At 43.5% G+C, this 15,310-nt stretch overlaps 1 protein-coding gene across 4 annotated transcripts in view; it reads right to left on the bottom strand.

The window, feature by feature from the left end:
* Nucleotides 1-15,310, bottom strand: part of LOC120065366 (protein bicaudal D homolog 2-like) — a 32,734-nt gene that overhangs the window by 5,964 nt on the left and 11,460 nt on the right. For all 4 annotated transcript variants that reach the window (XM_039016299.1, XM_039016300.1, XM_039016301.1 and 1 more), the window contains exons 2-7: nt 7,530-7,742; nt 6,286-6,438; nt 5,508-5,966; nt 3,801-4,835; nt 3,386-3,537; nt 1,584-1,833 (exon numbers count right to left, since the gene is read on the bottom strand). In XM_039016299.1, coding sequence (XP_038872227.1) covers nt 1,584-1,833; nt 3,386-3,537; nt 3,801-4,835; nt 5,508-5,966; nt 6,286-6,438; nt 7,530-7,742 — 2,262 coding nt within the window. The remainder of the gene's footprint in view (nt 1-1,583; nt 1,834-3,385; nt 3,538-3,800; nt 4,836-5,507; nt 5,967-6,285; nt 6,439-7,529; nt 7,743-15,310) is intronic.

Genomic DNA, 15,310 nt, shown 5'->3' with positions numbered 1-15,310 from the left:
GAGAAGATGATGAGGAGGGTGGGTTGACAATAGGGTGATAGGGTTATAAGAGAACAGCAGGAGGTATATTATACAGTCCTCGGTATACTATATAGTCCTCAGTAGAGTATATAGTCCTCATTAGAGTAGATTATATAGTCCTCAGTAGAGTATATAGTCCTCAGTAGAGTATACAGTCCTCAGTAGAGTAGAGTATATAGTCCTTAGTAGAGTATAGTCCTCATTAGATTAGAGTATATAGTTCTCAGTAGAGTATACAGTCCCCAGTAGAGTATATAGTCCTTAGTAGAGTATAGTCCTCATTAGATTAGAGTATATAGTCCTCAGTAGAGTATATAGTCCTCAGTAGAGTAGAGCATATTTCTCATTAGAGTAGAGTATATAGTCCTCAGTAGAGTAGAGTATAGTCCTCATTAGAGTATATAGTCCTCATTAGAGTAGAGTATATAGTCCTCAGTAGAGTAGAGTATAGTCCTCATTAGAGTAGAGTATATAGTCCTCATTAGAGTATATAGCCCTCATTAGAGTAGAGTATATAGTCCTCAGTAGAGTATATAGTCCTCAGTAGAGTATATAGTCCTCAGTAGAGTATATAGTCCCCATTAGAGTATATAGTCCTCATTAGAGTAGAGTATATAGTCCCCATTAGAGTAGAGTATATAGTCCTCAGTAGAGTATATAGTCCCCATTAGAGTAGAGTATATAGTCCTCAGTAGAGTATATAGTCCTCATTAGAGTAGAGTATATAGTCCTCAGTAGAGTATATAGAGTTTCTAGTCCTCAGTAACGTCGGCCTGAAAACCCTCAATAAACATTTCACAACCAACCTACGCTGATAATCATTTCTTGGTTTAATTTATACAAAACCGGACCCATGTTTAAATGCTTATTCCTAACTTTAACTAAGCCTAATGTATCAATGCTCTGGTATTTCTCTTCAGAACAAACCTTGTTTGACAATCTCCATTACATAAAGTGCCACGAAAACAAACCACATCACACATTATCACTTTATGATATCAAATCAAAACACTAAAGTGCCTAAACTCACAGTCCATTTTTATTTAGTAGCTACAGTACATGTAATTGCACTTCTTTAGTTATCCCTGAGTGGTTTTGGACCAGACAGAAGCAGCAGGGTAGAAGCCTCTGGCAGTGAAAGGGCCTTAAGTCTGTCTGCCTGTCTGTCTTTGTCTGCCTGTCTGCAGCCGACACTGCCGCCTGTCTGACTGACGGTTATACTCTCTTACACTTTACTCAAGCCCTCTCGTCATAAGAGCTACATAACACTGTCATAATCATGACATAACATAGTCATACAGATTATGTCATGTACACTCCTGCTCTAAATTCATGTAATAACGCATACATGCTACACCGTTAGCCACCATTGTCATGGTTACAGCAACAGCCTTGACAGAACCATGCCGGTGAAGCTCAGCAGTGCAAAGCGTGATGAGAGGGTAGAGGTTATGATGGAGGTTATAGAGTTCAAAGGTCACAGTAGATATTGTACTCCTCTCTGCAGAGGACCACAGGGCCTCCCAGGACACAGGGCCTCTGCAGGAGCATCTCTGACTTACATGATGATTGGCCGAGGCCCTTTTGCCCCGCGCTAACGAGGAGGTCTTGCCCCGACTGCTCGTCACTGCTCCTGTAACCCCGCCACGGCGCGCCTGTTCATGATCAAACTCCAGGTCCTCCAGACGCTGGGTCAGGGCCAGCTTCTGCTGGATGGCCATGCGGAGCAGGGAGTTCAGGGTCTTCTTCTCATCCTCCGCTGCAACCAGCTGTCTCTGCATCTCATCCAGCTGAGTTACGTACTCATCACACCTGAGAGATGGAGAGAGAGGGAGGGTGGACAGAGGGAGTGAGAGAGAAAGAAGGGGGAAAGAGAGAAAGAAGGGGCAGATGGAGAGAGGGGGGGAGAGAGAGAGAAAGCAAGAGATAAGAGAGAGAGTAGCATGAGTCCAACATTGAGTGCGGTTACATGCACACAATAATGTGATTATTTTGGATAGTCAGATTAATATAATAGTTAGAGTAAACCGTTTACATGCTTTGCAAGAAAAAACGATTTTCCTAATAATCCTGTTTACATGGACACATCTGAAATCAGGCTAGCTGATGGCACTCTGATAAACGCAGAAAATCGGCAATAAAAATAAACGTTCTACCACAGCGAACACTATTTTCGGGAAGCATATTTGATTCTGAGTTTGGAAACTACTTCTAAGATGCATACATTCAGTTGTTTCAAACACACTTTACTCGCGCTAAAGAGGGAGGCTTGCTTGGCTGGTGCTAGCACATGTGCATCTTCACATGCCCTAATAATTCAAAAGATCAGAAAACCAGGTATTTTAATCGGCGTATGCTTACTTTTATTTTGACCTTACGACGATTAAGATAAGCAGAGTAAGGTGTTTACATGACTATTGCATAATCTGCCTACTGCCATAATCAGTTAAATATTGAATTATTAGTGTGCATGTAAATGTACTCAATAACACAAAAGATCAATGTATAACTTTCTCCACCACGTGGCACAAATCTTCTTTTACTGCTGCTGCCAGTCGGTGCATGTTTTCTCTATTTAGACTCACTATTTAGACTCACAGAGCCGCATTTTCCAGATGCTGTCAGGAGGATCCTGCCAGCGGACTCTGAGTCACTTCAGTATTACATCAGACAGCTCCCACAATGCCCTGTTTCTCCTACACACACATATGCAGACTCTGGCAGAAAAACAGCTCCTCAACAACCTCAAAGCTCACTGGTCTCTCACTTCTAGCTAAAAGGGACCAATCTGTTCTGTTCTTATTCCCTTAGATTTTCTAAATAGTTCAAGAGGGAGGGATGGATAATATGGGGGAAAAAGCCCACTATAATAGATGAATAAAAATGTAATATAGGGTTTAATTAGTGTTTTAATGATTTTATCCTTAGTATAACATGAACAATTCATATTTCAACTATTTATTTGTACTGAATTCCAATAAACCTTTGTAGACCTACCCCTTGTTTGGATATGATGGGTATGGACAACATGAACAATTAGAAAAATGGATTCTCTTAGAAAAATGGGTTCAAAAAGGGTTATTCGGCTGTCCCCATAGGAGAACTCTTTTGGGTTCCATGTAGAACCCTCTGTGTAAAGGGTTCTACACAAAACTCAAAAAAGTTCTACCTAGAACCAAAAAGGGTTATTTAAAGGATTATTTTATGGGGACAGCCGAATAACCCTTTTAGGTTCTAGATGGCACCTTTTTTTCTAAGAGTGTATAGATTAAGGTGCCAAAGGTGCCTTATTTCTTGGTGTATTAAGAGTAGACTGAGTAGGTCTACTGATAACTGCTCTTAGCGTGTATCGACTAAGCCTTGCCTTGTTGCGAACATGGCCCGTAGTGAGGAGAAGGTGGCAGCGTCTTCTTTCAGAGCCTTCAGCTCGTTGCGGAGCTTCAACATGGTATCCCTCACCATGGTCTTCTCCTTGTCGTATTTACTCTTCAAGTTGGCCAGCGCCACCTCAGCCGTCTACAGAGTAGAATAGAACAGAGTAGAATAGAATAAATACATTATTGTCAAGTTTATTATAATGGAGGGCTGGGGTCACAGGTCACTAGGTTATCTTGACCTTTTGCTAATTTTAACTCTGTCTGAACTCCTACACAAAAAGTAAATACTCTCAACTACTGTGAATTTCATACAGTATCACTTTCACTTTTAAACAGTATCAACTGCTCATGCACACACCAACACACACTCAAGCATGCACACACTCACAAACTCCTGCTCACATGTTTGTTGGCTTTGAGCACGGTCCTCAGGGTGGCGATCTGCTCCCTCTTGGTGCTGAGGAGGGACTTGAGTTTGAGGATCTCCCCCATGCAGGCCTCGCTGTCCTTATCAGCCACGGTGCTCAGCTCCATGGTGGCCATCCTCTGGCGGGACAGCTCTGTGGTGCGGTCCACCGCCTGCTGCAGGTGACGGATCTGGTCCCTGATGATGGCCACCAGGTTATAGATGTTCATAGGCTCTGGGCGTGATTCTGGGGCTGAGACTGGGGCTGAGACTGGGGCTGAGGCGGCTGGGTCACTGGCTTCAGGTTTACTGGGGTCAGTTTCAGGGACCAGCCCGTTGGAGAGCAGAACGTGGGACAGACGTCGTCCTTTCCCCTCCCGGCCGCCCCCGCCACCTACGCTGGCCTTGCCCTCCTTGTAGTAGTCGAGCATGACCCGGTTGGGCGTCTCGTTGTTGCACATGCACACGTGGTTGTAGAGGTTGGCCAGCTCCTCACTGAACACCACCAGTTCGTCCTGCGCCACGTTCAGACTGCCCTGCGACTCGCCCGCCGCCTCGCTCACCCGCCGCAGGTCCTTCTCCAGGCGCTCCATCTCCTCGTGCTCCACCCGGCTGCTCTTCTCCAGGGAAGCTAGCTTCTCGCTCAGCCCTGCCACGTCGCTCTCCAGGCGGGCTCGCTCCTCCTCGTACTGGCTCCGGCATGACTGGTACTCTGCTTTAAGAGTCTTAAGCTCCTGTCTGAGCTCCCCGGCCTCGGACACAGCCACAGTGTACTTACACTGCAGGATCTCAGGCCCGTTGATGTCCAGCTCGTAATAGTCCCCGTCACCATCGTCACGGCTGTCACGCTCCTTCTCGCTGTCCAGGGCCGAATGGCGCTCCTTGCTGGCCTGGAGTTTCCTCATGGCGCTGAGGTTCTCGGTGAGACGTCCTACAATCTCCTGCTGCTCAGACAGAGTCCCATGGGCCACCTCTAGCTGCTTCTGGGCCTCCTGCAGAGAGGAAAGTAGCGCTACCTTCTCCCGCTCAACCTGGACAACACAGACATTGGACACAGTCACACAACAGCACTGAGAAATGTCTGCAACACAGTCCTATTTCAGCTTGGAGTTTATTAGTATTGATTGAGAAATGATTAGGCAATTACTGTGTATTTATCATTTTACTATACAATTTCTATGTAAATACCAGGTAAATAGCTGGCTCTAGAATGAAGTGTAACCCAAAACGCCATACGAATTTAGTTTTTCACACTGTAGTGTGAGACACTGTCACTCAAGAATTTCACACAGTATTTATTCACCAGGATAAGAGAAGTATCCTAATCAGTCCATGTAGCCCATCAAGTCCCACATAGGGTTCCATTGATGTGTTTTTGACTCTGCCGCTCAGGTCAGTATAAGTAATCAATGTCCCTAAATGGATGACCACTGTGTTCCACAAAGCTTAATGGACTTTCCAACCATAAGGCAAAGGACTGTTTACAGCTGGAGGGATGTAAGCCTATCTATTTTCCAGGCAACACACACAAAGCTTGATAAGCTTGATAACGCTAAGAATTACTTTATTTCTTTACCAGGGAAGTTGACACCTTGACAGTTGACTGTGAATAAAGCAAACAGGCTAACCATTTTTAAAGTCCTTGCCTGCTGCTACTATGTGGTCATCTGAATTGTGTCATCTGTAAACAGAGTTCTCCATACCTGCATGAGCTGCTGCTTGAGCTTCTGGATCTCTGAGATGTTGAGTTCACTCAGCAGGTCATCCACTAGGCTGGGGGCGGGCCGGAGCTTGGCTCTGTTATCCTCGTTGCAGTCGGCAGCCATCTTAGCCAGGCCGTTCTCATAGCCATGGAACGAGTCATCATTGTTGGTTTCGTTGGTGGCAGCAGTGGGATCCTCGCTGAACTTGAGGCCGTCCAGGGAGATGTTCAGGGGGCTGTGGTGGTACAGTAACAGGTTGTCCCCAATGGTCATGTAGTGGGACAGTTCTTTACGCAGGGCGGCCTTCTGCTCGCGCTCAGTCTTAATGGTCTCCAGAGCCTCGGTCAGCTGGCGCTCGGCGATCTCCCGCAGGCGCATGGCCTCCTCCAACTGGCTGTGGAGGCACTGGGAGTCCTCCTCCAGACGACAGATCTCATGCTTCAGACCCTCAAACTCCACCTAAGAGAGTCCACAGCACATCAGAGGAATCACTAAGTAAATACGGAGAATCCCTTCCACTCCTCATTACAAAAGCATTGTTTTGTCTCATCCCCTCCAGTTGGTTCTTGTATCAACGGCCTAATTCGTTGGTCCTGTCACTTTACCACCCAAAGTGTATTGGCCACTCTACAACCTTTACCTCTACCCATTATCCATAATAGCCCTCATCCTGCCCTCATCTCCATACCCAACAGTGCCCATTTCTTCTCCTGCCTCAGTGGACCCTCCTCCCTCCCCCTGTCCTGCCCCAGTCCTGGTCCCTTGCCCTTCCTCTCACCTGGCTCTGTCGGAGCAGGGACACCTGTTTCTGCAGGGAGATGTTCTCGTCCTCCAGCTCACTATAGTCCTGCAGCAGGCGTGCCTCTCGCACCTTATACTCTCTGATGTCATCACGCAGTTGGCTGCGCTGCAGCTCCACCAGCTCAGAACTCTACACAGCAAACCAGATGGAAAAAAATCTGAAAGTAGGCTTCTACTTTAAGGAAGTGTGCATATCATCAAGAAAGTTTGTTCATAAGCAAGTTTGTCTTGAATGGATATGGCACTTTCAACAGACGAGGGGAAGAAAAGGGCGAGAGAAGAAGTGAAAGAGGAAAACGTCATGTCAGAGAGTGCAATACAAGGACGTGTGGATTTGATCCAGAATGCACCCAATGGTTGTACTGTAATGTCAAAGCAGCATCTTATGTGGCTGTATGTCAGTGGAACTGTGTTAGGATGAGATCTTGGCAGCTTGGCAACTTTAACCAGGGGGGAACAAAATCCAGTTACCAAACCAGGCCATAGAGTGAGAGAGCCTAATAGTGTGTCTCTCACTGACGACTATTACATCATCAGTGTGACTGGTGCCAGCTGACCAATCAACCACCCTTACAGACTCTATACCAGTTTAAACCTCTCCCAGTCCCACTTAGCTCTGACTCGTTCTCTCTCTGTTCTACTATCCCGTTAGCTCTGACTCGCTCTCGCTCTGTCCCACTATCCCATTAGCTCTGACTCGCTCTCTCTCTGTCCCACTATCCCATTAGCTCTGACTCGCTCTCGCTCTGTCCCACTATCCCATTAGCTCTGACTCGCTCTGTCCCACTATCCCATTAGCTCTGACTCGCTCTCTCTCTGTCCCACTATCCCATTAGCTCTGACTCGCTCTGTCCCACTATCCCATTAGCTCTGACTCGCTCTGTCCCACTATCCCATTAGCTCTGACTCGCTCTGTCCCACTATTCCATTAGCTCTGACTCGCTCTCTCTCTGTCCCACTATCCCATTAGCTCTGACTCGCTCTCTCTCTGTCCCACTATCCCATTAGCTCTGACTCGCTCTCGCTCTGTCCCACTATCCCATTAGCTCTGACACGCTCTCTCTGTCCCATTGTCCCTGTTTTACTTCATCATTACTGACTGAGCAGTTTAGGTCCTCTTCGTCAGATTGGTGAGATACACAAGTCTTTGCACATTGAGATTTGACCTCTCCACATTGACCATGTTTGTGTTTTGGGCAGGTCCTCCACCCTCCAGCTCACCTCTCTCATCTCCAGGGCAACGGAGGCCAGGCGCTCATTCTCTGATTGGTTGCTGGTGAGGGCAGTCCTGGCCAACCGCAGCTCGTTCTGCAGCTCCAGGACCATCTGCTGGTAGTGGGCCTCCTTACTGGCTGACTCCAGCATTAGTGACTCCTCCCTGCTCTCCCCATCTGCAGCCACCTTCCTATGGGTGGAGTAGGCCTGGCCGAATGCCTGGGGAGAGGAAGGGAGACACATACATTAGTACCAGGACTGAACACCTTCCCATGTGGGGAGTAGGCCTGGCTGGACGCCTGGGTAGAAGAGAGGAGAAGCATACCCAGACATGGATTAGTACCAGGACTGAACAGTGATATGAGTACAACATTGGGGGAGAAGGACTTGTGAGCATGACCAGTTGTGAGCATCATGACAGGTTGAGAGTCATAATACCATAATAGACAGTATAGTCATATAAGTCATAATAATAAATAATACATATGATACATGTAGGATTAAGACAGACATTTAGCATGATAAACCAGATGTCATTAACCAGTAAGGGTAAACAAAACAACAGTTTAAATGGCTTGAACAGATCAATGTGAGATTCCCACAGACAGTTGACCCCCGGGCTTATAAAACATCCAGTCCGCATCACAGGGTCTTTGTCCCAAATGGCACCCTATTCCCTATAAAACGCACTACTTTTGATCAGGGCCCATAGGGCTCTATATAGGGAAATGGGTGCCATTTGGGACATAGCCAGGGACACTCTGTGCCAACTGATGATGTAAGAGGATTCTGGAGCAGAACAGTCCAAAAGCCCATGGGTTCTTCTCCTGCCTCGCTTGTGCCTACCTAACCTTTAATTCTCTGCACCCTGTAATAAACCGGCATGTCAGTCAGTGTGGCTGACGCAATGACAAAAGTTTGCTAGTTGGAGCACTGAGGCATTGCTACATTCTGACAAGGCAAATGTTCAATTACTAATAGAGGCCTGGGGGGGCAGATAGGCAGTGCTGGATATGGCTGTCAGTCACAAGAGAGCACCCACCAAAATATTTCTCTCTCTCCCCCCTTGCAGGGAAATATTTTGGTGGGTGCTCTGTTTCGACTGGCTCAGCCAGATCTCTCTCTCTCTCTGACACGGTGACATGTATTATTACATTTTTTATACATCACTGCTACATCACTGTTCTGTGTGCATATTCAATTCCCAACAAGGAGGAGCCCACTCAGAACCTGAGAGATCTGTACGGAGTCATAATTACAGAATGATTCACTTAGTGCAGGGCTGTTCAAAAGACTGCTACCTGACAGCTGCTTCATAAGCTGAGCAGAATCTGTAGTGGCCAACTTGTCTAACCTACAGTACAGTACGCAGCAGCAGCAGGGCTGAATGACTGGGTGGTGATTCAAGAGACTAGAGTCCAGTTGCTGCTTTGCTTTTCTAGCAGCTGCCCATCTGGGTCATCTTATTAGCCACTGCACCCATAGTGACCCTGGGTCTGATATAGCACATATCAGTGGCTCTCTAGCCAGCAGCCACACAGTACAGTACAGCACAGCACTACCTTCCCTCTCTGTCTGGCCAGCTGACGATAATGTTCACAGGGCTGAAGGAGGCAGCTAGGAGAGTCTAGGGGGTTGGACTGGAGAACATTACCAAAGCAATCCCTCCTTATTCATCAATTGTACCCAGTGGTGTAAAGTACTTTATTAAAACTATTTTTGGGGGTATCTGTACTTTACTATTTATATTTTTGACAACTTTTAATATACTTTTAACTCCATACATTTTCCCTGACACCCAAAAGTATTCGTTACATTTTCAATGCTTAGCAGGAAAGGACAATGGTCCAATTCACACACTTATCAAGAGAACATACCTGGTCATCCCTACTGCCTTGGTCTGGCAGACTTACTAAATACATATGCCTTGTTTGTAAATTATGTCTGTGTTGGGTTGTGCCCCTGGCTATCTGTAAAAAAAAAAAAAAAAAAAAAAGAAATTGTGCTGTCAGGTTTGGTTAATATAAGGAATATTACATTATTTATACTTTTACTTTTGATACATACGTATAGCTTAGTAATTACATTTACTTTTGATAGTTAAGTATATTTAAAACCAAATACTTTTAGACTTTTACTCACATTTTATTTTACTGGGGTACTTTCACTTTTACTTGGGAAAAGCTCTATTAAGTTATCTTTACTTTTACTCAGGTATGACAATTGGGTACTTTTTCCACCACTGATCGTACCATAATGTGGATGCAGTGCTTGCAATCAACAACAGCTATCTTCGAACTTCTTGATAGATAGCATGTCATAACACCAAAAGCTCTGCCATCACAATCTGGAGGTGACAATGCTAGTTAGCTGAAATAGTAGTTCTAGCACAATTATTTCAGAAAACATCTTCAAATTTGAAACTAATTCTGTTAGCAAATGATAGGTTGAAAGGTGAACTCCTAAGCTAGTTGTACGTCTTATTTTTCATCCTTGAACGTATAGCTAGATGCATTACAATTAATCTATTTAGAGATTCAAATTTGCTTCCTGTTTTTGACTGTTTTAATATGTTATGACACGGTCATAACCATGTCATAATATGTCATAACAGCTGAGATAACTTGCCATAACATGGCCATAACACTGTCATGACTAGGGCTGTGGCGGTCACGAAATTTAGTCAGATGATGATTGTCAAGCAAATAACTGTCAGTCTCACGGTAATTGACCATTAATTAACATAACACATTTTGCATCTCCTGGCTTCCTACAAGCCACTGGTGCAGACCGTTGGAACATCTACATTTTAAAAAGTCTAATAAATCCATGTAATATAACCTACACCTTCACAATAAATCCATTATTCATTTTAAACAGGTCTAAAGAAGCATGATATGAAGAAAATGTAGTCTATTTCAGAAGAAAATAATAGCAAACTGTCATGACGTTGGACTGTGGGTAAGGTTTATGACCCCCCCCATAAATACCTTTCTCCCTTCCCTCTCTCTTGACTCTACAGAGGGACTCTTGAATAGCCTTTGTTAAACATAGAGAGTCTGGGAACATCAAACAAGTGGAGGGAAAGGAACCATATTTCGGTAATAAAACCAGTTGAAAATATGCGTTGGTACTTAATGAATATGATGTCAGTTCGGTTGTCATCTGAGACGTTATGACTGATGACAGGACGACCTAAACTGTATCTGGGAAAGTCTACACATTATAGTTATCAGATTCACATGGAATTGTTGTCCAATTCAAATGTTTAAATATAAAATTATTTGTGAAAAGATTAAATGTAATTTTAGCTTCCAAATGAGATATTTGGGTTTTCATAAGGTTAGGGCTCTGCTCAATCAGTGGCCCGCCCCTGTGAAGAGACATGGGTTATAAACTATGAAACACACCCTTCTCCTTCCACTATATAAGCCCTTGACGAAAATGTAACCTCCTGTTCCGGGTACATTAGGATGACGGTCCGATGTCAGAAGAATTCAGATAATAACTACAGAACGAAGCCAACCTCAGCGTGAGCTTTGGTTGCGAATGGTATGAACTTTGAATTCTTATTCGCTACAGAAGTGATACCTCCTAGCCGTTGAGTTAGCAGCGGCCGGAGTAAACGTGGGCTAGGAAAGGACGGACAGAGTATCCCGTCTACCACACAACGACGACACTACAACGTTTCCCGTTCACCACCAGAGACACTCTTTAAAGGACAAATGACTCTGTTGGGCAACACGGCCTTCCATCTACCACCAACCTATTGAAGCGCAGCTCAGAGTAAATATTTATTGCATTTTCCTTTTCCAAATGGGCGGTAATTTAGAATGCATAAGATTCTGTATTTACGATAGAGTAGCTGCCTACGGCCCGATAGTAACATTGCTTCTCCCTTTGTTCTTCAGTCTTCCCGCTCTTTCACTCAAACCCAACCCCATTTTCTTTGGGTAACCAGCGGTCATATCTGTTCCGTCCACTAGGGACGTTTTCCTTTATGACATAATTTGTAATCAAGGTATGATTCATTCTGTGTATATGTAATTCTGTGTCATTAGTTAGGTATTTAGTAAATAAATAATTAAACACAATTTTGTATTGCTGATTCAACTTGTTAGCCAGGGTTTGTGAAGATAACCAAGAATTTACTTTCAGATGAAAGAATTTACTTTCAGATGAGACTGAAATAAGGTGACGATTAATATTGACTGCTATTGATGTAAAATATTACTAGGTCTTTAAGAGTTTTACAGAGGATTTTATAGAATAGCATGTCATATCACTTAATCCGGCATAGCCAAAGACACGACAATACTCTGATTTCTCCTTATGTTAGGTCCTGATGTGGCTACGCAAAATGGCTACACTAGTTCATTTAGCAGACAAGATTTGCTAAGAATTCTGTGGCATTATTTAATAGTATAAAGTATAAAGAATACAAACGATTTGAGGGAGTGCGCACATGCGGCTATTCTGTGTTGAGCAGTTAACAAAGAAATAGGTATTCCTATATGCTTAATTTAGAGTTATTAATGTAACTTTAGTTGTTTTACAAACATTGGGCTATATGTTTTGATTTTTAATACACTCTAAGGCAGCATGATGAGACCATAATGATGATTTGAAAAAAGTTGCTTGAAAGGCATGATCTCTGATTTGTTGTTTTTTTGCGCAGGCTGTACACACTTCAATCGTCTCTCCTTCCCAATTTGACAATCACTTGATAATGCCTCGAATTTCACAGCGGCATCCCCTTTGTGGCCGTAATGCACCCTAAAAAAATCCATGCCTTCTGCGGCCCGGAGTGCTGCGTTGTGCCCTTCTCCCTGAGTGCTGCGCAATCCGATATGCCTCTCACTCACATGGCTCTTCATCACGTGATCGGGTCTTTCTCACAGGCTACAAGTGAAGACAGTCACAGAGGACGCAACTGCGCGTGGCCTTAGCGAATTCCAAGGTGCATTATGAAAATATTGGAAGAACTATCCATAATTACTTTGTCAGCCAACAAGGTGTGTAGGCCTAACGAACAGCAAAAGCACTTGCCTATGTCAATTTACTATCCCCCATAGTACAAAAGTATACCTGTTCTATTCTGTGCAAAAAATAAATAAAATATTTTTTCCCTCAAACTTGAAACTCACGTGCTGCTTACAGTGCCTTCGGAAAGTATTCAGAACCCTTGACTTTTTCCACATTTTGTTGTTACAGCCTTATTCTAAAATAGATTAAAAAATAAATACATCTCATCAACCTACACAATACCCCATAATGACAAAGCGAAAACAGGTTTTTAGATTTTCTTTGCAAAAAAAACGTAAATACCTTATTTACATAAGTATTCAGACCCTTTGATACGAGACTTGAAATTGAGCTGAGGTGCATCCTGTTTCCGTTAATCATCCTTGAGATGTTTCTACAACTTGATTAAGTCCACCTGTGGTAAATTCAATTGATTGGATATGATTTGGAAAGGCACAGACCTGTCTACAGTGCCTTGCAAAAGTATTCACCCCCTTGGCATTTTTCCTATTTTGTTGCATTACAACCTGTAATTTAAATTGATTTTTATTTGGATTTCATGTAATGGACAAACACAAAACAGTCCAAATTGGTGAAGTGAAATGAAAGAAATAGGTTGTTTAAAAATTTTAAAAAAGAAAAGAAAAAAAGAAAAGTGGTGTGTGCATATGTATTCACCCCCTTTGCTATGAAGCCCCTAAATAAGATCTGGTGCAACCAATTACCTCCAGAAGTCACATAATTAGTTAAATAAAGTCCACCTGTATGCAATCTAAGTGTCACATGATCTGTCACATGATCTTAGTATATATACATCTGTTCTGAAAGGCCCCAGAGTCTGCAACACCACTAAGCAAGGGGCACCACCAAGCAGGTGGCACTATGAAGACCAGGGAGCTCTCCAAACAGGTCAGGGACAAAGTTGTTGGAGAAGTACAGATCAGGGTTGGGTTATAAAAAGAGATACAAAACTTTGAACATCCCACGGAGCACCATTAAATCCATTATTAAAAAATGGAAAGAATATGGCACCACAACAAACCTGCCAAGAGAGGACCACCAAAACTCACAGACCAGGCAAGGAGGGCATTAATCAGAGAGGCAACAAAGAGACATAACCCTGAAGGAGCTGCAAAGCTCCACAGCGGAGATTGGAGTATCTGTCCACAGGACCACTTTAAGCCGTACACTCCACAGAGCTGGGCTTTACGGAATAGTGGCCAGAAGAAAATAAGCAAACATGTTTGGTGTTCGCCAAAAGGCATGTGGGAGACTCCCCAAACATATGGAAGAAGGTACTCTAGTCAGATGAGACTAAAATTGAGCTTTTTGGCCATCAAGGAAAACGCTATGTCTGGCGCAAACCCAACACCTCTCATCACCCCGAGAACACCATCCCCATGGCATCAGGCTGTGGGGATGTTTTTCATCGGCACAGTGGCATTGATCATTCTTAAATGGAAGAAGTTTGGAACCACCAAGACTCTTTCTAGAGCTGGCCGCCCAACCAGAGCAATCAGTGGGAGAGGGGCCTTGGTCAGGGAGGTGATCAAGAACCTGATGGCCACTGACAGCACTATAGAGTTCCTCTGTAGAGATGGGAGAAACTTACAGAAGGACAACCATCTCTGTAGCACTCCACCAATCAGGCCTTTATGGTAGAGTGGCAAGACAGAAGTCACTTGTCAGTAAAAGGCACATAACAGCCTGCTTGAAGTTTGCCAAAAGGCACCTTCAAACTCAGTGCCTCAAGCAAAGAGGCACTGAGTTTGAAGGTAGGCCTTGAAATACATCCACAGGTACACCTCCAATTGACTCAAATTATGTCAATTAGCCTATCAGAAGCTTCTGAAGCCATGACACCATTTTCTGGAATTTTCCAAGCTGTTTAAAGGCACAGTCAACTTAGTGTATGTAAACTTCTGACCCACTGGAATTATGATATAGTGAATTATAAGTGAAATAATCTGTCCGTAAACAATTGTTGGAAAAATGACTTGTGTCATGCACAAAGTAGATGTACTAACCGACTTGCCAAAACTATAGTTTGTTAACAAGAAATTTGTGGAGTGGTTGAAAAACTAGTTTTAATGACTCCAACCTAAATGTATGTAAACTTCCGACTTCAACTGAACATAAGTTTCCTTTTGTTTGAAAATTGGTTTCTTAAGTCCTTTATTGTTGTTGTAATTCATTCTTCACAGTCATGTTTTTCCCCATCTTATTTTAAATAAAGGAAAATACACTTTATGACACTGTCATGAAGCATTATGACCATCCTGTGTCACTTTACTTGGACTAAGAAAATACACTTTATGACACTGTCAAGAAGCATTATGATCATCATAAACATATAAGCCAGATAGGCCTATCAAGTACTGTACATGCCCTTATGTCAATCATCAGTCAAAAATAGGGTGTCTTGTCCTGCTCCTGAAATCTGCTCCTGCATTCATCCTAGACAACAGCAAAAGTGCATTGGGGTAGCTGCATGTCTGATATAACTGTGTGTGCAATTACAATGATAATTTAATATGGTCAATTTCAGAAAATATAACAAACTTACTGTTGACAAGTAGGCTATGGTGTAATGGAATGTTCTGTCTTGTGTGGTAGGTTTTGTGGGTTTTGACACTTATGTTGGTGTCATAACCAGCCATGAAATAATGCATTACATGTCACAACAGGTCTAAATATATGTGTCATGACGGTGTTTTGACCATATTATTACAGGTTTTGACAAGTTATGTCAGCCGTTATGA

The sequence above is a fragment of the Salvelinus namaycush genome, chromosome 20, assembly GCF_016432855.1.
Source record: "Salvelinus namaycush isolate Seneca chromosome 20, SaNama_1.0, whole genome shotgun sequence".
NCBI classification, from domain to species: domain Eukaryota; kingdom Metazoa; phylum Chordata; class Actinopteri; order Salmoniformes; family Salmonidae; genus Salvelinus; species Salvelinus namaycush.
This window is presented reverse-complemented; position numbering and strand designations above follow the sequence as displayed.